General features: G+C 37.5%; 1 protein-coding gene across 3 annotated transcripts in view; it reads left to right on the forward strand.

Moving 5' to 3' along the window:
* scai (suppressor of cancer cell invasion) overlaps positions 1-27,018 on the forward strand; it is a 156,950-nt gene that overhangs the window by 81,809 nt on the left and 48,123 nt on the right. For all 3 annotated transcript variants that reach the window (XM_059993907.1, XM_059993908.1, XM_059993909.1), the window contains exons 3-7: positions 9,971-10,066; positions 13,383-13,469; positions 19,937-20,035; positions 20,409-20,505; positions 21,969-22,067. In XM_059993907.1, coding sequence (XP_059849890.1) covers positions 9,971-10,066; positions 13,383-13,469; positions 19,937-20,035; positions 20,409-20,505; positions 21,969-22,067 — 478 coding nt within the window. The remainder of the gene's footprint in view (positions 1-9,970; positions 10,067-13,382; positions 13,470-19,936; positions 20,036-20,408; positions 20,506-21,968; positions 22,068-27,018) is intronic.

A 27,018-nucleotide genomic window follows, 5' to 3' on the forward strand; every position in this document is an offset into this window, starting at 1 on the left:
GGTAAAGGCATATACATTAGAAATTTTTAACAGATGTTTAGCACATGAATGTGAGGGAAATAGAAGAATACAAACATTGTGTATGCATAAGAGATCAGTTGGCCAATAGATTATTAATTTATTTGGTTTGGCATACCATTGTGAGCTGAAGAGCCTGTTCCTGTACTTTACTGTTCTTGTTTTTTTATGAGGATGCTGGAAATATAAGAACCTAAAATGATTGCTTTTGGATGGTCTTCACATAGATTTGTGCTTAAGATACTGATACAGATACCGGCAGTCTTTGCCACATCTTATGATTAATGACATGAAATTGAAAATTAAATTAATTTTATTGTCATTGTCTTGTGAATTTAAGCGGTGAATACCAGTTAGTTAATTTAGTGATGGTGAATTATGTATGAGCTTCAGTGTGCATTTCCTAACAATAAGTTTAACCTACTGACCAGCTGTTTTTCTATAGGGTGTGTGGAACAGCACTTGGCTATTCGGGAAGAAAAATTCATTTATGTTCCTCAACCCTAGGTTCCTTTCGCTGATATTGATAACATATCTACCAGGCAATGATTGAACGTTTAGAATTTAGAGACTGAGAGTAAGATTTCAACACAATTTTGTAAAATAAACACAACTTAGCAAGTTAATACTCTTCCAGTATTTATATTTGAAAAATCTTTGTCATTGGTATTTTTTCTACTTATGACATTATTAGTGCATACAAAATATTTTTTCACTAATAGGGTATTTGGAATCCTGAGAGTTTGATGGAGACAGAAAATCCAATGGAATTTAAGAAAAATCAGGAGAACAATTTGAATTGGCTAGGTATAGGAGACTACAGACCAAGTACCGATAAATGGGATGTGTATAGACAGGTACGTCAGCATTGGCATGGGGGGCTGAAAGGCCTATTTCTGGTCACTTTGACCCACAGTTTTTAATTAAGTACAGGAAGTTGGCTGGCTACAGTCATAATGTAATTCTCAAATTATCTCATTATGGAGATTTGTATATTAGCACACACATTAGTCAAGTCTTGAAGTGATTTTTATGACTCTTACATGAACCCCAAGTACTTTGAAAGTGTGGGCACTTGTGAAGAATTATACATTGAACTCTCACAAATGGCAGTGTGATAATGACCAGATCATGTTTGCCCAATTAATAGATGTTTTAAAAATATTGATTTAGGCACTAATAAACAGAGATCAGTACATTTTTAGCTGTAAGTGGAACCTTGGATTTGGAGATGAGGCATGAAAATTACTTTTAACATAGAAAGGTGGAGTCCAAGTGATTGAGTATATTTAAAGTGGAGATTGATAGATTCTTGATTAGTCAGTGTGTTCAAGGTTATGGGGCGTAGGCAGGAGTTGGGATTGAATAGTGAATAATAATAAAATAGTGAAGTCAACTTTATGGGTCAATTGGCCCAATTCTGCTCCTATGTCTTAATGGTCTCATTGAAAGGAGAAACCAGCTCCAGGGTTTGAGTTCCTTGATCTTGCTCCTATAGCTTCTTCTGTGACTTTTGTATATCTGAGAGCACAGTAGGGGTTTGGTTAACATAAACCACCTGAAAGACAGCATCTGTAACTGTCCAGTGTCATCTTGGTACTTCACTAGTGTGAGATGCCACTTGTAATTTGACAGAACTCCAGATTTTTTTGTATTTATTTTAAACTTGGGGAAGTAGCTTCTTTAACAAAAAGTAAGACAAACTGCTAGCTCTACTTAGCATGCTGTTTACATTTGACAGCACATAGCATGCTGAATAACTTGCTTGCAAAACTGATCGTTTATTAGTGTGTATTTTACCCATCACCAATGTGATAAATTTTGTTAATATTTCAGTTGATTGAAATATTAAATGAGACCAATTATTCTTGCTGTAATTTTGATTAAATAATTTAACTATGTAGTCAGAGGAACAGTTTTGTTTTCTGACCAGTCATCTGTACAGTTGATGGGTTTTGGAAGCAACTTTTGTTACTTGGAACTTTTCAAACTTTACCATTAACATGGTGCCATTAATGGAACACAATGTATTGCAATGAAATAGATGATGAGTCAGACCTGTCAATGGCATGACTAGCTCTAATCTTGAAACCAAACACAAAGCAATATTTGTGGAATGCAGCAGGCCAGGCAGCATCTATAGGAAGAAGTACAGTTGACATTCCAGCATCTGCAGATTTCCTCATGTTTGCATTTTATAAAGCAATATTTAATAACTTGTAGTTAGTGGCTTGCAATCTGAGAAGATTGGACCATCAACTTTTGAAAAGATGCTAGTGTATTCAAAAATAATTTGAAAGCTCTTTGTTGCATGTCATCTTTTTCTTAAGCCTATCACCCCAACTAGGCCATCGGCCGCCAGTGGCAGCGCGCTAGAGTCCCCTGTGCTGGGCCAGTCTTTCAAGTTGTCTCCAGGTGTAGCCCATGTTTGAAGCTCCTTCCTCTCCCAGGGTTAAGGTCTTTGGAGCTTCTATTGGCATTTCTGTGGCTCTGGATTTTTACACATTGGGTTTAATAGTCTTTTCTGTAGCACTGGGATTTTACACATTGGGTTTACACATTTACACAGTCTTTTGCAGCTAGGTGTGGGACCATCCATGGCAGGGCATTTGTTTTGTTAGTTCTAAGTAATTACTACATTCTTCCACAGCAGTATCACCGGGAAAAGTAAAATTCTGCTTTTGTTTTGGAGATAATGACCTGCAGCTTCTTGGTAATGGAGAAGACCATGACTGCAGGGAATGAATGACAGGGGCACATTACAAAATAATTCTGGTGGAAGCATGTTCATGATAATGCTATCATTGGGGAAAATTTCACAGATTCTCTGAACTTGCTGATGTCCCTACATTTCATTGTTGGGACTCTAGAAGGAATGACAAGAATCAAAGGTTTATTTTATTGTGAGAAGCTTGTTTTTGAATTCCCATCATTGCTCTTGACACTATTAGCGAAATGGACATTTGTATATGTACCTGTCCACTTTTGCAGGAGAGGTGTCCAACATTACCACATTGTTGGGTATATTTTAAATTATAATGAATGATTTGGACAGATACAGTTGTCAGAAGAATTGTATTTCTGCAAAGCAGAGGTGAAACTGCTTTGTTCATTTACCCTCAGTGACTGCTTTATTAGGTACACCTGTACCTCTGCTCATTAATGCAAATATCTCATCAGCCAATCAAGTGGTAGCAACTCAATACATAAAAACATGCAGACATAATTAAGAGGTTGAGTTGTTGTTCAGACCAAACATCAGAATGGGGAAGAAATGTGATCTAAGTGACTTTGACCATTAAGTGATTTGTGGGTAGATGGGGGGGGGGGGCACGGTGATGTTGAATTATCATGCACAACAGTCTCTAGAGTTTACAGAGGATGGTGGAAAATAACAAAAAATCCAGTGAACAGTAGTTCTCCAAGTGAAATTGTCTTGTTAATGAGAGAGGTCAGAGGAGAATGGCCAGACTGATTCAAACTAACTCGACTAATCATGCCTTACAACAGTGGTTTGTGGAAGACCACTCTGAGTTCTACTCTTGTACCTAATAAAGTAGCCATCGAGGGTGTATTCCCTGTCTGTACAACATTGGACATCGCTCATATAGAATATTATCCTATGTTTATTGCTCAATTTTTAAAGAAATGGTCTGAAGAAATAAAGAAACATTTGTTGATTGCATCAGCAAGTGATTTTTGCAAATGAACTTGTTCCTGCTTTAATTATTCTAGGCTCTTGGCTTAAGTTTCCAACAGCACAACTCTTCTGAATTGGGGATTTCAGACATGTGCCCAGAGGTTTAGAATATTAATGTTGCACCAAAGACCATAATCTTGTACCATGCTAACATTTCAAATTTTTTCTGTGTATCAAAATCTTCACCCTATCTCATTATATATTCCTTTGAAAATAAAGATTATTCCCTCTTTTGTGGCATATCCTTTTGATATTCACTACACTATATCAAATGCATTTCAGATCACTCATAAGAAATTCAAATATGCCCAATATATTCAAATTCCAGCACTTTACTTTTTACTATTTCTGCATTAATATGCTGTGTTGTTTAATGAAATTCATTATATTTCAACAACTATAATTTGCAAGTCCTGAGGGAATGATGCTTGAGTTACATTAACTGCATTGACAATTACTTAACATCTTTTTTCATTTGGAGTAAGGACTCAGCCCTCCACAAACTAACTGAACCCCAGTGCTACTCAAATACGAAGAACAATTTCCAGGAAACATTCACAGTTGTTCACCAACAGAAATTGGCTTGATTCATGATGAAGTGTGGCCTGAGAAGTGCAGACACAGGACTGTCTGTTTGGGAGCTGGGCTTGGATCATCTGGCATCTTGTCCACAGCCATTCCAACATGGGTGGCCTTGAGTTGATGTACGCTCCTAATCATAAATTCAAAACACAAGTCAGACACAAACTTTACAATAGCATGCCTGAAGATGATGACACACATTTCCAATAACACCAGTTGAAGTAAAATCTGCTTTTCAAAGTACTAAATCAGCAAAAGCCACCGGCATGCATCTATCTAGAAATGTTGAAGTATCTTGGTGAAGAGAGTATCAAATGGCTAATTAGGGTTTTCACTGATGTAATAACAAAAGGAAAATACCCCGACACTTGGAAATGTGCCAGATTCAATGCAGTACCTAAACCAGGAAAGCCTGCAGATGATCCAGCAAGTTACCATCCAATTTCTTTCTTCTGCTGTACCTACAAACTTGAGATTATTTTATCTGGAATATTACCTCTGATAGATCCTTACATACCAATCAAACAAGCAGGCTTCAGACAATGCCACAATACCAGTGAACAAGTTCTCACACTCACATTATACATCGAATCAGGCTTTGAACTCAAAAAGAAAACATGCAATTTGTATGGACTTATCTGCTACATATAACACTGTTGGGAAACCAAGACTTAATGTTAAAACTAGCCCGAATCATCCCATGTAAAAAGATCCAAAGTCTTCACCACAGAATTGCAGGCACCTGCTCTTTCTTCACCTGCCTAGGAAGTGACACCAGTTGCATTTTGAAATTCTACAATGGTGTCCCCCAAGGGTCAGTTCTACCTCCAACCTCAGTGACCCTCCCCAATGCCAAATCTGCCAAAGTGGTGCCTAAATATGAATGTCAATAAAGCAGTAACTGCCATATTTCTTCTGGACAACCGACTAACCAAACTTCAACTTAATATCAATCTAAACAGCTCCACACCCAAAGTACTTAGGGGTTACAGTAGATCAAACTCTCTCGAACAAGATCCACCTTCAAAATGTTGCAAAGAAATTAAAATCCAGATAGGAACCAAATGAGGTGCCAACCAGTCAATCCTATGAACATCTAGACTAGTCCTATATTTCTCAGTCACCAATCATTGTGCACCCACCTGGGAGAGAAGTGCTCACACAAACATCATCAATACGTAGCTCCATACTTCTATGAGAATAATCTCAGGGGCTCTAAAATCTACGCCTATCTAATGGTTTCCAACAATGAGTGAAGTAGCACCTCCAGAGATCTACAGAAGACTAGCTTCAACAAAATTCTACAAGCATATGCAAAATATGCCCAACAACATTCCAGTTTGTAAACTCATCAAAAAAGCTCCTCCAGCTTCCAGACTGAAATCCAAAAATCTTTCTATAACTTGAAAAACCTCAACTCCTATGATGAACACACTGAATGGTGCCAATACTGGCACACCAATGCGCTCCCTGCTAGTGATCTGATCAATGACCCCAACTTGCTCCTCCCAGAGCTACCAGAAAAAAACAGGACACCTGCAAATTGATCCAGAAATCGACATGCCAAACGCTACAGTGATGGGCGCCTAAGAAACCCCAGCTTATGCCCCAACCCAGGATGTCTTCCACCTGGTCCAAACATGCCCTCTAACCAAGATCTGAGACGGCTTTGCGGCAGTCCATCGATGCAGCCACAGGTTGGAGGACTGGCTTGACAAAAACAATTAGAAGTGTGAATTCATAAGTTATCTTTGTATGCAGATGATTTATTACTATTCATTTCTAACCCGGAGAAATCCATCCCAGCAGTTTTATCATTATTGGCTCAATTTAGTGAGTTTTCTGGGTATAAGTTAAATCTTAATAAAAGTGAATTGTTTCCTTTGAATAAATGGGTCCCAATTTATGGAAATTTACCTTTTAAATTAGTTAATGATTCTTTTACTTATTTAGGGATCAAAATCACAAAAAACCATAAAGATTTATTTAGATTTAATTTTTTACCCTTAATTGATCAGATAAAAGGTTTGTTTACTAAGTGGTCACCTTTATCTTTATCCCTAATAGGTAGGATTAATGCTATTAAGATGGTTATTTTACCTAAGTTTTTATATATTTTTCAAGCGATACCAATTTTTATCCCGAAATCTTTTTTTTACTAATGTTGACTCTAAAATTTCTTCATATATATGGCAGAATAAAAATCCCAGGTTAGGTAAAATATATTTACAGAAGACAAAAAAGGAAGGCGGGTTAGCATTACCTAATTTCAGATTTTACTATTGGGCAGTTAATATTAGATATTTGTTATGTTGGTTGAAAGATGGGGGTGGATCTTTCGGCCCTTGTTGGGTGAGTTTAGAAACTAAATCGGTATCAGCTTATGCTCTGGGTTCTATTTTAGAGACTTCTCTCCTTTTTGTTCTTTCTAAATTGCCGAAATGAATTGACAACCCGATAGTTAAACATACTTTGCGTATATGGTTTCAATTTCGGAGATTTTTTGGGTTGACTCAATTCGTTTTAAATAGTCCTATTGTATCTAATTGTTTTTTCCACCCTTCCATTATAGATCAAGCTTATTCGGCTTGGAAAACTAAGGGATTACTAAGATTTTCTGATTTATTTTTAGACAATTGTTTCATGTCTTTTGAGCAATTATCCAACAAATATAACTTGCCTAGATTTCATTTTTTTAGTTATTTACAGATTAGACATTTTTTAAGTTCTGTACTCCCTACGTTTCCAAATTTTGTGCCTTCAGATATTTTGGAGAGTTTATTTGAATTAGACCCTTTTCAAAAAGGGCTGATTTCAAAACTTTATAATATAATTATGAAGATACGTTCAGAACCTCTTTATAAGACTAAAAAGGATTGGGAAAGAGAGCTTAGTCTTATTATTTCTAGTGAGAATTGGGATAGAATTCTTCAATTAGTTAATACATCATCGTTATGTGCCAAACATTCATTAATACAATTTAAGGTCGTACATAGGGCCCATATGTCCAAGGATAAATTAGCTCATTTTTACTCTCATATTAGTCCTATTTGTGATAGATGTCATTCTGAAATTGCGACTTTAACTCATATGTTTTGGTCTTTTTCATTTTTGGAGAAATATTGGAAAGATATTTTTGATATTATTTCTGCGGTTTTGTATATTGATTTACAACCTCATCCTATTACCGCAATTTTTGGTTTATGAATGTTAGACTCACTGCATTTATCTTCTTCTGCCCGTCGAATGATTGCATTTCTAACTCTGATGGCTAGAAGATCTATATTGTTGAATTGGAAGGAAATTAATCCTCCCACTGTATTTAATTGGTTCTCTCAAACTATGTTATGTTTAAATTTAGAAAAAATTAGAAGTGGTACTTTTGAGACTTCTATTAAATTTGAAAAGTTATGGAGACCACTTATTCAACATTTTCATATGATGTAATATGACCCTGTGCCAAGTTCATTTGATTTCCCAGCTTTTAGCTTATGTATGTTGAGAGGACCGGAAGTGATGGCATTGATGAATACTTATTTTTGTGAGATATTATAAACAGCCCCCCTTTTTTTTCTCTCTTTTTTTGCTTCTTTTTTCTTCTATATTAGTTATTAGATTAGATTAGCTAGTTTTGCATTATATATATATATTTTCTTTTTTTTTCTTTCTTTTTTCTGTTTTCTTTATATCATATATTATGAAATATTTAGACTTACCATGTTCATACATATATTTTATGGCTTAAGTCTTGGTATACTCATTTATATTGTAACTATTATGTATGTTTTTTTTCATATTTAATGGAATTTGTATGTTGGTAATTTCTTTATCAATATATCATTTGTATTCTGTCCATATTACTAATAATAATAAAAAGATTTAGAAAGAAAGAAAGAGGTGTGAATAGAAAGATGCAGACCATATGAAACAACAACCATCACCAACAGAAAAACTTGATTTTTTTCCCCTCATTCTTTGGTAATTGTCTTTAGAAGGAAGTCAAAATTCTAGTACATTAAATCTCAATTTTACTCAGAATTTCTATGATTGTGGAGAGGATGTATCCTATAGTGAGGGAATCTAGGACCAGTGGGAATAGCCTCAAAATAGAAGGATGTCCAGTTGGAGGAGAGAAAAGGAGGAAATTCTTTAGTCAGAGAGTGCTGAATCTGTGGAATTTATTGCCACAGAAAATTATAGAGGCCATCACTGGGTATATTTAAAACAAAGGTTGATAGGTTCTTGATTAGTAAGGGCATCAAAGATTATGGGGAGAAGGCAAGAAAATTGAGTTGAGAGGGATAATAAATCAGCCATGAAAGAATAGCAGAGCAGATTTGATGGGCCAAATTACCTAGTTTTGCTACTATGTTCTATGCTCTAATTGTTCACTTGCATTCCACCAGGAAACTTAACACCCTGGCACTCAGTGTCTTGATTTTGGCTTCAGAAAGTTAGAAGATGAAGTGCATTGAATAACTTGAAATAATACCTCCAGCAACAGACAAAAAATTCTGGAAGGACTCAGCAGGTCAGGCAGCATCTGTGGGCAGTCGATGTTTTGAGCCGAAGTCTTTCATCAGAACAGAGGCTGAAGCCAGGATATGAAGGTGGGATGGGATAGGTGGAAGAGGTGAAAGGCTGAATTCCTGAGTTTGCCAACATTTTCTGTGTGTTGCTCAAGATTTCCAGCATCTGCAAAATCTCTTGTGTATTTAAAGTCTCCAACAGCGATTGTAACAATTGAGGTTATATTTTTTTCCCCCTTATTGGATAGGATACCGGATATACTTTTAACAATTCATGTTTTTTTCTGTTTTAAATTGGGTAAAACAATTGAACCATGAAGAACTATCCCTGTCTAATGAAAAAAAGTATCAATTGTACCTGAGATCAGACAATGATTATAGGAATGATCATATGAACAAAGTATTAGGTGCAGGTTTGCCAAGGAAGAAAATCTTAACAAAATAGATACATTTTTCATCATTTGATAAACTTTTAAAACTCATGAATCATTTCTTGTATTGGTTACATAAGATAATGCACAAATATAATCAAACTGAGCCCAGTAGGTTTCACTGGAGGGGCTGCAGAGGACAGTGAGAGACTGCATTTGCTGAGTTTGTTTTCTTTGGAGTGGACTGGCTGCAAAATTGAGAGACTTGGACAAGGAAGTTCATGAGAAACTTTAACCCTTAGCATAGGAATATTTTTAAGATCATCTTTGAAGATTTTTTTTTACCCCAGAAGGTGGTTAAAATCCAGAATATGTTGCATGAGGGGATAGGTAGGCAGGTACTCACAATACTTAAGAAGTATTTAGATTAGCACCAAAAGCATATAGAAGGCTGTGGGAAGAGGGCTGAAAATAAAATGTATGTGGTTCTTGATGTTTGGTTTGGATGTATGTATGTATAACTCGGGGATTAAATTATTTATTACATTTAACAATGGTGATTTAATTGCACAACAGTAGTATAACAGTAATTACAACAGATTGTTTACTGGGATGATAACTTTGTGGTACAAGGAAAAACTAAGCAGAATTGAGAAGAACTCTCCATTCTTCTCTAGTTCTTTTCTGTATCCTGCCTTCCTCAATTACTTGTCATTTACTAATGGCTTATATTTTTGACTTACTAAATTTAGATTATTATTTTCTAATAGGGATTTACCTCAATATGGGCAAAAGCAGTGGCAGTCATATTTTGGGCGGACTTTTGATGTTTACACCAAGTTGTGGAAATTTCAGCAGCAGCACAGGTGAGAGAAACTTTGCTTTGCAGATTCTAAAGTATTTTGTTTTCAATAAATAAGCATCATAATAAAAATTGATAAATGATAACCCCATCACCTTATTTTCTAAGTTTGATAGCATGAAATAACTCCGGTGCAAGAGACTTGCCTTGGTGAAATTAACATCAACACGTAGATCTTTGAGCTGTGGTGTTTCATGACCATCATTATATACCTAGGGCGGGGGTCGGCAACCTGCGGCTCCCGAGCCATTTGTGGCTCTTTCACCTCTGTGCTGCGGCTCCCTGTGGCTTTGGGAAATAATTGGTCAGTATTTAATTAAAATGTATTTTATGTTAGTTTGTTAGCTTTTGAAATGTAATTATGGTGATCTTGTACAACCTAAGTGTAGCGACACATTTCCTGCCACATCCGAAACGGCTCACAATTAGCCAGCATTCCGGCTAAGGGAGATAGCCTACGGGGGTTTGTGAGTACGCGTCTTTTGCAGCATCTGCGTCCATGGGGGCTGGGTTGAGGGAGGCTTAAAAGCAAGGCTGTTTAGTTCGAATAAAGCTATCTTTGACTGCAGTTTACTGACACCGCTACAACGTGTTTTTATCGCTGGCTGTCCAGACGGAAGGTGCTGAAACGCTTTGTCGCGTGTCTGGAAGAAGTGAAAACTTTCCTGGGCAGCAAAGGGCTCACCTTTCCTGAGCTGGAACAGCCAGAGTGGCTGGAAAAGCTACACTTCATGGTAGACATGACAGCGCACCTGAACACGCTGAACACAGCTCTTCAGGGGAAAGGACGTACAGCCCTGCACATGTTGGAGGATGTTTTGGCATTCGAGCGCAAGTTGACAGTGCTTGCCATAGATTTACAGAAAGGCACTTTGTCTCACTTCCCCAATTTGAGAGAGTTCAAACAAGGTCACGACATGATAATTTCGGAGTATTTACATTCTGCAATCATCGCAATGCAAACATCGTTTGGGAAACGCTTCTGTGAGTTCAGAGAGGAAAAAAACACATTATCCTTCCCGGTCACTCCCTTAAGCATCGATCCTTCCCTACTGAATACGACTGCATTGGCAGGTGTGAGTCAACCTGATCTTGAGATGGAACTGGCCGACATAGCCGACAAAGACATATGGGTGTCCAAGTTTAGACGCTTGACAGCAGACCTTGAAGATGTTGCCCGTCAGAAGGCCGTTCTTGCTCAGAAACACAAATGGAGTGATATTGAAAACCTCACAGATGACAGCTTGCGATCCTGTGTAAAGATGAAGGTGACATCATACAGCCCTGATGTGCAGACGCTGTGCGCTGAGGTCCAGGAGCAGAAATCCCATTAACCAAGTATGATAAATATTTTAATTGCCTATTATTTTACTTATATTCATATTTTTTCATTGTTCAGTGAAATAGTCCTTTCATTTTTCAGGATGACAGCTGGCTGACGTTATTTTTGGTTTGCTGCTGGCGGAAAATTTAAGTTCGGCGTTTTTCATAAATACAAGAAGGACTCAAATAGACATTGAATATTTTACTTAAAAGTAACTTTCAACCCAACGTCTTTTTTTCGGAGTTCAAAATGTTTTTGTTGCATGCAGAAATGTAATTTCGTTTTCTCTGCAGGAGTTCATCAATTTCATAAATGCAACACATTATAGTTTGTTTATACATAGCATAAAGGCAAAAAAAACGTTGTATGCAGTGTTATTTCATTTTAAATGTCAAACGGGTTTTGCGGCTCCCAGTGTTTTCTTTTCTGTGGGAAACGGGTCCAAGTGGCTCTTTCAGTGGTAAAGGTTGCTGACCCCTGACCTAGGGCTTAGATGGTCATGAGATACCACAGCTCAAAAGATTTATTTGTCACACTTATTTTCAAGCGATCGTTTTACATTTTATATGGTTAGTCAAAATAATGAAGGATTTAAAGTAACAGTCTGCTGGAAGAATTCAGCAAGCTAATTGTCATTGGAGGAGGGGTCGTGGAAAAATTATCAGTGCTTCGGGTTTCATGTTGAAACATTCCATCAGAGATAGAACTGCTTTAGAATAGTTACCTTGAAGTGTGTTATTCTTTCTGAAACTATTAAGAAATATAATTAAATGCTAAAAATGCAATTAAGCAGAGAAACTTTTAGGAAGATAGATACTTTATTGATCCCAAAGGAAATTACAGTGTCACAGTAGCGTTACAAGTGCACAGATATACAAATCTACAAGTATTGGAAGAGAAGTAAGAAAGAATAAACAAATAGTTGTGACTCTTAATCTCTATTGTGGATGATTACATGTATTAGCTGTATTCTCCATCATTGCTAGCATTTCAAATCTGCCCGAGTCTATCAGTAATACTCAAGACCGGGAGAAAGATGACCACAAGTGGTTGGCACAAGAGTCTTCATTACTGAATCCTGAATGAACAATTAAACATTATTGCTCATGCCCTGGCGCATGCTGACCAAGTGTGCTGTGTTTTCCTGTTATACTGTACTAGCACTAAACAGCATTCAGTCCTTGCAGTTTTTTTCCCCAAGTTAAAAAAGGTTAAAGATTTCAGACCTTTGATCTCAGTTCTTCTAAAAACGGTGACAAAGTTTAGGTAGAGCCTAGAGCAAAGTACAGTGCAGGAACAGGCCCTCTGTACCAAACTAATTAAATTAACAGTTGCCCAAAAAAGCTAATCCCTACTGCCTACTCAGTGCCATGTCCTTGTCAATGTAAGTAGTTACTCTATTGCAGTTTTCTGTAAACCCTCGGTTTGTCTCGGAAATATACTTAATTTTACCATTGGTCAATTTAATGGGTCTTTAAATAGTCAGCTATGGGTGAAATATTGGTCCTTGTTCATTCACAGGATTTGTCTTTCTCTTTAGTTCTTTGTATTCTGAATATTAGTCTGAGTAGCTTGTATTTTATTTCTGATACCATGTGGTTGTAATGGAAATTATTAAGAAGGATAAGAAAGCAATCATTTCATAAAATAAAGTCACCTAAATCATACTGTCATATAGGTTCTTCATTACATACTATCCATCTTGCATTGTTGTATAATTAACAGACTAGCCACTTTAATTAAAATATACAATTTTCTTGTTTAATATTTTTGTCTAAGTATTTGCTAAGAATTAGATTGAATGGATTTTATACTATTATTGATAATTTGTTCATTAATATATTTGCAGAGTTTTCATTTTGGCCTTATAAATATTGGAACCATAAAGCTTGCTGTATATGTGGAGTTTCCTTGGAAGAGTTAGAATGTGAAATGTATTTTATGCTTGCTGAGATAATACCCATGGGATATTTTATTTGTTTGCCTTTCACCCCAGGCAAATCCTGGATAACAGGTATGGCTTGAAGCGGTGGCAAATTGGAGAAATTGCATCGAAAATCGGACAACTCTACTACCATTATTAGTAAGCCTGAGTTTTGGATTGTTGAAACGCAAACCAAGTAGTATGAAACTTTTAAAAAGATGTTTGTTTAAAGCACTTTTTCTTCCTGATAGTGCCTTAAATGTCTGAATTTTGAAGTCAAGTTTTATGCACAGAGGCAACACTTAAGGCTGTTCCTATTTGTATTTAAATTAACTTTATGCCTTAGTGCTATATTCCTCTATTTGTCCCGTATCCTTTAATTCCCATAATATCTAAAATTGTGTTGGTCTTTAATATCTGAGCTTACACTGTACTCTTGGTTCCAAAGATTGACCATCTTTGGGTTAAAAAAAATTCTTTTTATCTGTGGTTTGGAATCATAGAATCACATAATACGGGTGGGCCCTTGGGCCACCACTTCCATGCCGACTATTTTGCCCATCAACCTTTGTCTGCGATGGGACAATATTCTGAATGGCCAACCTCTTACTTTGAGGCTATGACCCTTGCTCTTAGACAGTGAGTTTTCTGAATTTCAGTGAGATAATTTCTCATTCTTTTAAATTTAAAAAGTTCCTCTCAATTCTGTTTAATTTTCCTTGCACAGCAAAGCTGTCATCCCAGTAATCAATCTGTTGTACCTCTACAAGTATATTCTTCTTTTGGCAATGGAGACCAGATCTACATTATACACAGAGTTTTAAATGCTGTCTGACTGGTGGCCTTGCCAAATAGGGAAAGCCATCACCTCTTTTGTACTTAATCCTCTTGCAATAAGACTAACATTCTAGGTTGTTTAAACCATAAGACATAGCAGCAGATTGGGCTGTTCAGTCCATCGAGCCTGCTCCACCATTTCATCATGGCTGATCCATTTTTCTTCACAATACTATTCTACATTCTCCCCATAACCTGAGTAATCAAGAACCCACAACCTCTGCCTTAAGTACAGCCAGTGACCTGACCAGCCTGTGGCAATGATTTCCAGAGATTCACTGCCTACTGGCTAACGAGATTCCTGCTCATGTCAGTTCTAAATGGATGCCTTCTATCACTCTGTATTCTGAGGCTGTGCCCTCTTGTCCTTGACTCCCCTACTACAGGAAATATCCACTCCACATCCACTCTATAGAGGCCTTTCAACATTTGATAGGCTTCAAAGAGTTCCCTCCTCATTCTTCTAAATTCCAGCAAGTACAGGCCCAGAGCCATCAAATGCGCCTCATACGAAAACCCTTTCATTCATGGAATCATTATAAGTGAACCTCCTTTGAACCCTCTCCAATGTCAGATAAGTGGCCCAAAACTGCTCTCAAAATTTCAAGTAAGGCCTCACCAGTGCCTTGTCAAGGCCTCAGCATTACATCCATACCTTTACATTCTAGTCTTCCTGCAATGAACGGTAACATTACATTTGCCTTCCTCATTACTGACTCAACCTGCAAGTTAACTTTTAGGGATTCATGCAGGACTCACAAGTCCCTTTGCAGCTTTGATTTTTGAATATTCTCCCCAGTTAGGAAATAGTCGAAGCATTTATTCCTTCTACCAAAGTGCATGACCATATACTTTCCGACACTGTATTCCATCTGCCATTTTTTTGTTCATTCTCCTAATCTGTCTAAGTCTTTTTGCAGCGTACCCGCTCCCTGAATGCTACCTGCCCCTCCACCTATCATCGTATCTTCCGCAAACTGGGCCACAAAGCCATCGATTCTCATCATCCAAATCATTGACATATAACGTAAAAAGAAGCAGTTCCATCGACCCCTGCAGAACACCACTAGTCATTGACAGTCAACCTGATAAGGGTCCCTTTATTTCCACACTTTACAGCTTCCCAATCAGCCAATCCTCATCCATGCTAGTATCTTTCCTGTAATACCGTAGGATCTTATCTTGTTAAGCAATCTCATTGGCAGCACCTTGTCAAAGGCCTTCTGAAAATCAAGCACACAACATCCACTAATTCCCCATTGTCTATCCTGCTTGTTATTTCCTCTAAGAATTCCAACAGATTTGTCAGGCAGGATTTTCCCTTAAGGAAGCCATGCTGATGTTAGCCTACTTTCTCATGTGCCTCCAAGTATCCTGACACTACATACTTAACTATCAACTCCAAACATCTTCCCGACCACTGAGGTTGGGCTAGCTGGCCTATAGTTCCCTCCCTTTTTGAAGGGTGGACTGACATTTGCAATTTTCTAGTCCTTTGGAACGATGTCAGAATATAGTGATTCTTGAAAGATCATTATTAATGCTTCTACAATCTCTTCAGCTACAGTACATCTAAGAACCCTATGGTGTAGTTCATCTGGTCCAGATGACTTATCTACCTTCAGTCCTTTCAGCTACTCAAGCACCTTCTTCTTAGAAATAGCAACTGCACTCAAATAGCTCCCTGACACTCTTGAACTTCTGGCATACTACTAGTGTCTTCCACATTGAAATTTGATGTTAAATATTTATTCAGCTTGTCTGCCATTTCCTTGTCCCCCATTAGTACCTCTCCTATGTCATTATCTACTCCTGCATCTCTTTTACATTTTATATATAGGAAGGAAAGTTTTGGTACCCTTTTTGATATTATTAGCCAGCTTACCTTCATATTTCATCTTTTCCTTCCTTATGGCTTTTTAGTTGCCTTCTCTTGGTTTTTAAAAGCTTCCAATCCACTTCCTACCTATGTTTTTTTTTCCCTCCATTATATGGCTGTCTTTTGCTTCCCTTGTCAGCCACGGTTGTCTCATCCTCCCTTTAAAATACTTCTTCATCTTTGGGATGAATCTATCCTGTGCCTTCTGAATTGCTCCCAGAAACTCCAGCGATTGCTGTTCTGCTGTCACCCTGTTAGTGTTCCCTTCCAGTCAACTTTGGCCATGCCTCTGTAATTCCCTTTACTCCACTGTAATACTGATACACCTGTCTTTAGCTTCTCCCTCTCACATTGCAGGGTGAATTCTATCATATTATGATCACTACTTCCTTTGGGTTCCTTTACCTTAAGCTCCCTAAACAAATCAGAATCAGATTTGTTAATCACCAGCATGTGTCGTGAAATTTGTTAACTTAGCAGCAATTCAACACAAACATAATATAGAAAAAGAAGAAAAATAATAATAATAAATCAATCAAAGAACAGAAATAATATATATTAGAAAATGAGGTAGTGTTCACAGGTTGAGTGCCCATTTAGGAATCGGATGGTAGAAGGGAAGAAGCTGTTCCTGAATCGCTGAATTTGTGCCTTCAGGCTCCTACCTGATGGTAACAGTGAGAAAAAGGCATGCCCTCGGTGCTGAAGGCCCTTAATAATGGATACTGCCTTCATGAGACATTGCTCCTTGAAGATGTCTGGTTCATTGCACAGCACCCAATCCAGAATTGCTTTTCCTCTTGAGGGCTCAACCACAAACTGGTTTAAAAAGCCATCTCTTAGGCAATCTACAAATTCTCTCTCTTGGGATCTAGCACCAACCCGATTTCCCAGTCTACCTGCATATTGAAATCCCCCATGACTATCATAACAATGCTATTTTGACATGCTTTGTCTATCTGTTCAGAGGCTTGTATATTAACTACCATCAGGTATTTTTACCCTTGCAGTTTTGTAACTCTACACATAGGATACTACACCTTCCGATCCTACCTCACTTTTTTCTAAGGATTTAATTTCATTTTTTTACCAACAGAGCCACTCCACTCCCTCTACCTACCTGCGTGTCCTTTCTCTGCAATGGATATTAAGCTCTCAACTATAATCTTTCAGTCACAACTCAGTGATGTCTGCAACATCGTACTTGCCATTCTCTAACTGAGCTACAAGATTATCTACCTTATTCAGTATACTGTGTACATTCAAATATAACATCTTCAGTCCTATATTTGTAACCCTTTTTTGATTTTGTCCCTATATTACACTGCAACTCATCCTACTGATTGCAGTTTTGCTCTATCACTGGCTGTCATTCCTGACAGTTTAACTACACACTATATCTGCTTGTTACCAATTACCCCACCCTCAGCCCTATCACTCAGATTCCTATTCTCCTGCCAAAGTAGTTTAAATTCTCCCAAACAGCTCTTGCAAACCTGCCTATGAGGATATTGGTCCCCTCAAGTTCAGATCATACCTTCCCCAGAAGAGATCCCGATGATCCAGACATCTGGAGCCCTGCGTCCTGCACAGTTCCTCAGCCACCCATTCATCTGCCAAATCATCTTATTCTTAGCCTCAGTGGCACAGGCAGAAATCCAGAGATTACTATTCTGGAGGTCCCGCTTTTCAGCTTTCTATAGAACTCCCTAAATTCTGTCATTAGGACTTCCTCTGTTTTCCTATGTATATCATTGGTGCCTATATGTACCAAGACTTCTGACTGCTCATCTTCCCCCTTTAGAATGATGTGGACCCAATTAAGCCATTCCTGACCCTGGCACCTGGGAGGCCACATACCATCCAGGTGTTTCTTTCTTGACCACAAAATCTCCTCCCCTAACCATGGAAGCCCCTGTCACTACTGCAGTCCTTTTCTCCCCCTTTCACTTCTCTAGGCTGACTTATACTTGTGCGTCGCATCTACTCCATAGCTACCGTGTACTCTACGCTGAAGCGTGACATGCCCCTCCCCAAAAAGCTTGCTCACGCGTCGCGGCGAACCAGACCACAACAACTGTGATTCTCCGCCATGTCTGTATACCACTGTGAAATAGATGAACTAAATTGTCAAATCTACCTGCTAACATGCAAAAATGTTTGAAATGCATTTCCTTGTCCGTGTCTGTCATGAAGAAACTCAACACAGTGGCATAGAAACCCCACCACCAACTAGTGTTTTGGCGCACACTGACACAGGCTCGCTACGGCGTAAAGTGACACAGAAGTGAAAATTAGGGCTACGGCATAGCTTGCGGCGTAGCCCGTATGCACAAGTATAAATCAGCCTTAAGCCACAGCGCCAGACTCAGTGCCAGAGATCTGATCACTGCACCTCCACCCTGGTAGCTCGTACTCCTCAAAAGCATCCAAAACTGTCTACTTATCATTGAGGGGAGCAGCCACAGAGGTATTGTACACTGGCTGCTCATTTCCTTTCTCCCTCCTGACAGTTACCCAGGTACCAGCCTCCTGCAACTTAAGGATGACTACCTCTCAGTAGCTCCAGTCTGTCACCTCTGCATTTTCCTGTATGAGCTGGAAGTCATCAAGCTGCAGCACCAGCTCCTTAACATGTTTTCTGGGGAGTTGCAGCGCAGTGCACCTAGTGAAGATGTGGTTATCCGGGAGGCTGCAAGTCTCCCAAAATTTCCACATTTCACATGAGAACATAACACAGGCCATGATGTCATTCTCATTGCACTAACCAAGCACTAACAGATAAAGAATGAAGAGCAAATTTACCAGAAACTCACCTCACCAAAGCCTCCCTACTCTAACACTGGTCTACCCCAACAATGACCATTCGGCTTGTCCCTACCGTACTTTTATTTGCTCTTACTAAAGAATCATGATACAACTGGGTTGCTGGAAAAAAATGGAAGCCCACTACTGCTACTTTTTAAATCACTTGCCCCTACCAGTGTGGAGCCTCTTCTGTCAATTTGACTGGGCCACCCAAAAAAAGCTAATTATCTTATTTATAACTGTTTAGCTAGTTACTTCTTGTACCACACATCAGCCTCCTCAGAAAATAGATGTGTTGGTGAGCTTTTCTGATGGTGTAGAATGTGTTCTGGGCCATGAGAGGTTGTGAAGGATGTGCACTCCCAGGAGTTTGAAATGGCTTGCAGTTTCTACTGCTGTGCCGCTGATGTAAAGAGGGGTTTGAGTTCTGCTGAAGTTGATATAAACATCTTCTTTGTCTTGTTGACATTGAGGAAGAGGTTATTTGCTTGGCACCAAGCCTTGATTTCTTCCACCTCCTCTCTGTGGGCCGTCTCATAGTTGGTGATGAGCCAGCATTCGTGTAATCGGCAAACTTGACAATGTGATTATTTGGCAGCCCACTATTCACTATTTCAAAATTATTTCAACTCTGTTACCATGCTTCTTTTCTGAAAGCCTTCTGAAAATCTAGATTAAAGTAGCTGTTGTCACATCATCTTGTTTGTTCATCTTTATCTGGTAATTGCAACTTCAAAATCACCAATAGATTTGTCCAATGTGACTTCTCTTTTCTCAATTCCACATTGGCTCTTAAGAGTGTCCTGTTACAAATTCTTTAACACAAAACATTGGGGTTGTGGAGAGGAGTAGAAAAAGGTTTTATGCCAGACCCCACTTCCTTCAAAATGAATGGTTAAAAGACTAAGCACAAGAGATTCTGTGTGTTACTCTGATAAAGAGTCCACCTTGAAAAGCTTCAACTTGTTAGACAAAGAGTGTTGTCACTTTTTACAGACGTCGTTTCTCATGACTTTTATGTTCTGATGCAACTTTAACTTTGCTCGTCTATTTTCAATATGATTTGGTCTTTCTTTTGTTTCCCTGCCACCCTTTTACCAAGCTTGCGTACTTCTGAGACCAGTTATCTTAATGAAGCATTTTCCTTCTACTCTGCAATTAGGCAAAGGGCCTATTATTCCCAGGTCACCAAGGAAGATCGGTAAGATTTCGTACCTGTATGATTTTCTCCAATTTCCTCACAACATAGAAGACCTAGATCTGTGGTTTATTTCCATAAGTAACCTCAGTGTATTTATAACCACAAGTAAAAGTAGTACAGCACAATTTGTTATGAATTTGGTTATACTTTAGTTTTTTTTGCTGTGATACATTTTGCAGGACTTGAGTCTGTTTTCCATTATAAGTTGTAATTTTTAGAATTTCACAAATACTTTTTAATTAGAGCAATGAATTGGACAGACAGTCTAAACTACTTGCAAATAATTCATTTTGTTAATTTTATCTGTATTTATCAACTTTTTCTCACACAATATTTCTTGGTATTGAATTTAAGTTGCACTACTTTTTTACAGGCCTGAGCTTGTAGTTAAAAAGCTACGGTATTATGCTCGATATATAGTAGTTTGTCTGCTGCTTAACAAAATGGACCTTGTCAGAGATCTTGTAAAGGTATAGTATTCTTGTGAATTGTACATTTATGCTTATCTTTTTACTAATCACACTTAGAACTTTTTAAAACTCAACTGTATTTATGAACTTTTTGTTTTTAGATCAGTTTATTGTTGTTGAATTCAATATCTTCTGTTTTTCAATATTGCAATAATATTTCAATACTCTGCAAATCCACTTCTTCCAGCTTCTTGCTGAGAGTCAACCCAAATGTACAAACCCTAGCAAACCTTTTAACCTACATATAAATTTCAAACTTGCTATCCTCGTGTGAACTTTATATTTCTAGCTTTATTTCTTTACTTCTCCCTTTGCTCTTTGCCCATACCGCTAATGAAGATCAGTTTTCAGTTTTCCTCCATTACCCTGAAACTTCCAGCATGAAAAGTACTTACAAAAGCATACAATCTTCAGTCACCACCCTTGTCTTCCACCTTGTCATTGCTGATATATTGAATTTAAAACCCATGTCCTCATCTTTAAATCCCCTTATGATTCTGGACCTTTGGTATCTTTAAGGTTTTCATCCCTCATTTTGTTTGATTTTAAAAATCACCTGTTTGAATTAATTAAGCTTCCCATGAGTTACCCCAAAAAACTTTATCTGTGATTTTTCTGAGTACCACACACAAAATGCCAAAGGAACTCAGCAGGTCAGTCAGCATCTATGGAAATGAATAAACAGTCCTTCAGAAGCCAGAATAAGAAGGTGTGAGGTGGGGAAGAATTGAGAAGCTCGGAATTGATAGGTAGAAAAGACAAAGAACTAAAGAAGAAGGAATCCGACAGGAGAAGAGAGTAGAGAAGGGGAAGGAGGAAGGCAACGGGGAGATGATGAACAGATGAGAAAAGAAGAAGTAAGAGGGGAGCTAGATTGGGAAATGGAAAAAGAGAGAAGGGAGAGGGAGTAAAATTGCCTGAAGTTAAAGCAATTGATGGTCATGCCATCATTTATGAGGTGACAAGGACAGAATATGAGATGTTCCTCCAACTTGAAAATGGCCTCATTGTGGCTGTAGAGATGTGCCCATGATTTTTCTATACTGATATAAAAAGTAATTTTCATAGTTTCATCTGTAAGTAACATAAAGTTTGTTTAATCTGATGGATTTGCTGCAGTTAAATTTTAGAGCAGTCTTAACATATGAAACCTTTCTCAATGCAAAGTTTGGAATTGTTCATGATTGAATTGGTAATGTTTCGCCATTGTCAGCCTTTTGAATACAAAACAAATCTAAGCAGAACAGTGTTTTATTACGCCACTGCAATTACCATTTCATTCCTGAGTGCAATTACTATCTGATGCTGTTTGTTAGAGAATGTGGTGGCATAGTGATCTGTTTACAATTGTTTCTGCTTTTTCCCCATTGTGCTGGTTTAACTTTACACGCATCACTTTGAAAATGGTAATCTCATTATTATGGTGCTACAGTATACACCAAAGTGGTTTTTAATTCTATCAGGAATTGTCAGATGAGATTGAAGATTATACACATCGCTTCAACACTGAAGACCAGCTAGAGTGGAATCTTGTATTACAAGAGGTGGCTGCTTTTGTTGAGGTAATCATAACTGGTATAATATAAGAATTTGTACTACCACATCATTTCATTGCTTATTATCGTATAATGTTGTGTGTTACTGTAATATTTCCTGTTGATGCTGATAGTGCTTCAGCAATGAAGACAAGTTCAAGTTCCTCTGGACCACAGTGCACCTTCAAAACATATATCATGAACAATACATAAATCAAAATATTACCATAAATAACTTAATAAAATATATTTCAAAATGCATCTGGTGTGCAGCACAGGTAAACAGTATAGTAAACCGTTGCTGGCAGTGTATCTGAGGGAAGAAGCTGTTATTTATTCAGTCTGACAGATGCTTCTGTATCTCTTTCCCGACAGTAGTGTATCAAAGAGATTGTGTGATGGGTAGTAAGGATCCTTCCTCTGCAACGCTCAGTAAATGTCACAAGTGGGGGGTAGACCCCGATGATCCTCTCAGTGGATTTTATTATCTATCCTCTGTAGGGTCTTGTAGTTCAATGCCTTGCAGTTTCCGTATCACACAATGATGCAAAGCTAATAACAGACTTTGTAACTAATATAAGATGTAATACAATACAGACCTGAAGAATAAACCTCAAAGAGCTCAACATTGCGAAATAAACTCCTTCCCTAAAATAAATTTACCTGAACTTCAAGAAATAATTACTCAGCTAAAACAGTCCACTTGTTTCCTTGATCCTATTCCCACAGGTTTTTTTAAAGAAGTTTCTGAGAAACTAGTCGACTGTGCAGTTGACATAATTGATTGCTCATTTCTGGCATTTTTCCAGATTCCTTAAAATCTGCAGTAGTTAAATCCCTGCTTAAGAAAAATGATTGTTCTGTTTTGGACATTTTAAAATTCCTTAAAATCTGCAGTAGTTAAATCCCTGCTTAAGAAAAATGATTGTTCTGTTTTGGACATTTTTAGACCTATTTCTAACCTGCCTTTTCTAAGTAAATTTTAGAAAATGTAGTTTTTCAACAATTAAATGATTACTTGAATAAAGATTCTATTCTTGACAAATATCCATCTGGTTATAGATCAAGTCATAGGACAGAAACTGCATTGCTTAAAGTAGTTAATGACTTACAGCTTAATTCTGACATTGTTTTCTTAGATTTGAGTGCAGCATTTGATAACATAGATCACAAGTGTTCTCATAAACCATCTTAGTCAACAGGTAGGTCCTTCTGGTACAGTACTGCGTTAAGCTGGTTTCAATCTTATATAACAGGAAGAAGGTTCTTTGTTAGCTGTGGTGATTGTGCATCCAAGGTTGATGATCTTGTGTTTGGTGTGCTGCAAGGATCAATTCTTGGCCCATTGTTGTTCTCACTCTCCTCCCATTAGATCAGATTATTTCAAACCACATGGTGAATTACAACTGTTATGCAGACAACATGCAACTGTATTTGTCCATTGCACCAGATGACCCTGAGGCTCTAAACCTTCTGGTCCAGTGTCTTACTGGCATTACAGAATGGATGAGTTAAAATTTCCTTAAACTAAATAAGGAAAAAAACAAATTTAAGTTACTGATAGTAATAAAAAAAAGTGTGAATCTTAGAAATAAATTTGATTATCTGGCCTTGCAAATCGAGCCATAAGTAAAGAATTTAGGCGTTATTATTGACTCTAAGCTAAATTTCAAATTACATATTAACCATATGTAATGAACTAAGACTGTTCTTTCATTTAAGGAACATTGCAAGAGTTCAATTTTTTAATATCTCAAAATGCAGAAAAATTGATATACACTTTTGTTTTTAGCCGATTGGACTACTGTAATGAACTCTTTTCAAGATTGCCTAAGGAAGATGTAAATCAGCTGCAGTTCGTACAAAATGTAGCGAGTGCAGTCTTCTTTGTGGCTTTATGTTAAGGGAGCAGCATCGGTGCTAGTGATGCAAAAAGACTAAGTAAACTCATCAAAAAGGTTGGATCCGTTCTTGGCTACAACCCGGACTCTTTTGAGTTAGTGGTGGAGAGGAGGTCATTAAACAAACTATCAGGCACATCCTCTCCATGATCTACAGAATAAGCAGCAGAGCACACTTTCGAACAGGCTCACTCAGCTCCGCTGTCACAAGGATCGTTACAGAAAATCTTTCCTGCCAAATGCAATAAGCATATAACAACAGTTCGTTTCTGTGCAGCAGGAGAACACACATCATAGTACAGTAGTCTCTGTTTTATTATTTTGTACATTATTATTGCATATTGGTAAATTATTATTGTGTTTAGTATTATTCTGTACTTTATTAGTTAATATATTTATTATTATTATTGCTAAGTGTATTATTAAGTGTTGCTGCTGTAACAAAATAATTTCCCACTCGGGATCAATAAAGTACTTATTATTAATAATAATAACCAAAAACAGAAAATCTGAGTACATTTCACCGGATTTGGCATTGATACATGGTTTGCACATGTCCGTTAGGATCAATTTTAAAATACTCTTAACTGTATATAAGGCTCTGAATAATCTAGCCCCTCCATATATTTAGGAGTGTCTTTTCCCTTACAATCCTAATCATAATCTTAGATGCACAAATACTGATTTGCCTAGTGTTCTTAGACTCAACTATATACGAACCGGTGATGTGGCCTTTAGCTCTAATGCACCAAAAATCTGGGATACTCTACTGATTGTGATATGTCAGGTTAGCATTTCAAAACACTTCTAAAAACCTATTTTTAAAATTTGGCTACTTATTGTATTACTTAATGCGTGTTGACGTTGATTATATAATTTGGTATATTTAATTGTATTTTCTACATGATTTTTTTCTAAGATTTTTAATTTTGTCTCATTTTTATGACTAAATTGGTTTATAGTTACAATCTGTGTAAAGCACTTTGAACCTACATCTTAATGTATGAAAGGTGCTTTATAAATAAAGATGTTATAAAAATTTTAAAACATTTTATCTCAGCTCAAGCTGATATAACCTGAGCCAAGCATGCTCAATTGTCAATTGCTTGGAACTTTTGGACTATTCAAGTGGAGACTTACATAGATATTTATTACTGTGTAGCCCTAATTGTTTAATGCTATTGTGTAGTTACCTTGGGATGATACAGTTGTAGATGTTATTGGGAAAATCTATACCCTGTTCATGTTCTAAAATCTTTCAGTTTCCTCTTTTAATTCAGTGTATTTCTGGTGTTCACTTACTGATTTCTGTAAGTTATGTATGTTTGGAATGGCTATATCTATTAAAGAAGTTGTTCTTGCTATATCCTGCATTATTATATCTGGACGGTTATTATGGATTGTCCTATCTGTAATAACTGATCGGGTATAATATAATTTGTGGTATTCTGACTCTAAAACTGGATCAGATGTGTATTAATAGTAAGGTGTGATTTCATTTATGTGTTTGTATTTTAAGGCAAGATTTTGATGATGATTACTATTAATGTAGCTGAAGCTTGTTGCTAATCAGTTATGGCAGTGGAATTTTGACAAATAATCAAACTCATACATTGAAAATAGGTAGAGTTTTTCCACTTCTTAGCTGGGTGATTGCCAAAAGGAAGGGTTGGAAGTCTTTTTACTGAACTGCTCCAATAATAGAAAACCATTTTGATAGCTATCAATTATTACTGCTACACTTGTTCTGTCTTGTTTAATGAAGGAAGTATGTTAATTAAGTAATGGTAGCTGGAGACCAAATGGTGTGTGTAAAATATAGTACAAATCTTTTTTCCTCATTGAGTCAATATATTAAATTTCCATTTTAGTTAAAGTGATTTATGAAAAGATTCATTCTGTACACTCATTTTAACTTCATGTGGAGGATTTTTAAAAGTAAAAAATGGTTACGTACTTAAAAAAAACTTAAGTTAGAACTTCATCTGTTTGCTGAAATATGTGATGTGTTATTGTAATAAATTCACTGTTGAGTACAGCTCCAAAGGTACAGTTGGGCACAGGAGCAATCTTAATTTCATCCATTTATTTTTCAAACATGAAGGCCCTCTGATCATTGGGGTCACCCATGGATGTTGCATCCTAACTGTCCATACCCAAACTAGTACACAGACGAGGGGAGTATGATATAGAGATCATGCATCATGCCCATGCAGCAAGTTCTGCCTTTCTACGCAGCTGTTGAACCTAAAGGAACAGCAGAGACTGATAGTTTGGCACCAGCGGTGATGTCACAGGAGTTGCCAGTCAGTGTTGAACTCAATGTAGGTCTTCCTTACAGACTTCAGCCCAGGATTTTTCCTCAGGGTTTCTTCCCGAAGTGGGTACAGCTGCAAGGCTGTGGAGATTTGAGATCAGTTTTCCTTCAGGGTAAGCTGCCAATCATGGCTGACAAGTTCCACTTGCCCAGTTTTCAAACATACTATGAAAACATTTGTATCATTTTATGCTAATTTTGCTACATTCTGTCCTGAAATTTCATGTACATAGGGGAAGTATCCCCTTTGTTGTTAGGCAGTACTTTTTGGTATTTGTCTTGTTCGCCATCACTTGCTTAGATCTGTGAGCAGCTGACTCATATCGTTTCATACTGCCAAATCATATTGTTTCCTCTCGGCCCAAGTAGCACGTGCTTTGCATGGGGACTACTGGCTTCGGTAATCTGTTTAAGAGAAAGTAAAGGTTTTTGCAAACTCATGTGTGGTACCAACTGTCACTATTAAAGGTGCAAAATGCACCTATCTAGCTGGTATTTTTTTATATTTAAAGGAACTTTCTGTGGCACAATCTAAATCCAGTAAAATTGGAGAAAAGGAGAAATAGTGGAAATTTTTCTTTTTGTAAATGCAGGTTCTCCCCAGGTTGCAATAGGGTACTGTGCCTGTGAACTGTTTGTGACCCAGACAGTTTGTAAGTTGGAAATGTGACCATGAGCCAAGTTCCCACCTGGCAGAAGATGCCTGTAGCCCGGCAGCTGCTGGCAAATCCATCCCACCTTGTCTTCTGAGCACACGTAA

The sequence above is a fragment of the Hypanus sabinus genome, chromosome 18 (assembly GCF_030144855.1).
Source record: "Hypanus sabinus isolate sHypSab1 chromosome 18, sHypSab1.hap1, whole genome shotgun sequence".
In the NCBI taxonomy this organism is placed as follows: domain Eukaryota; kingdom Metazoa; phylum Chordata; class Chondrichthyes; order Myliobatiformes; family Dasyatidae; genus Hypanus; species Hypanus sabinus.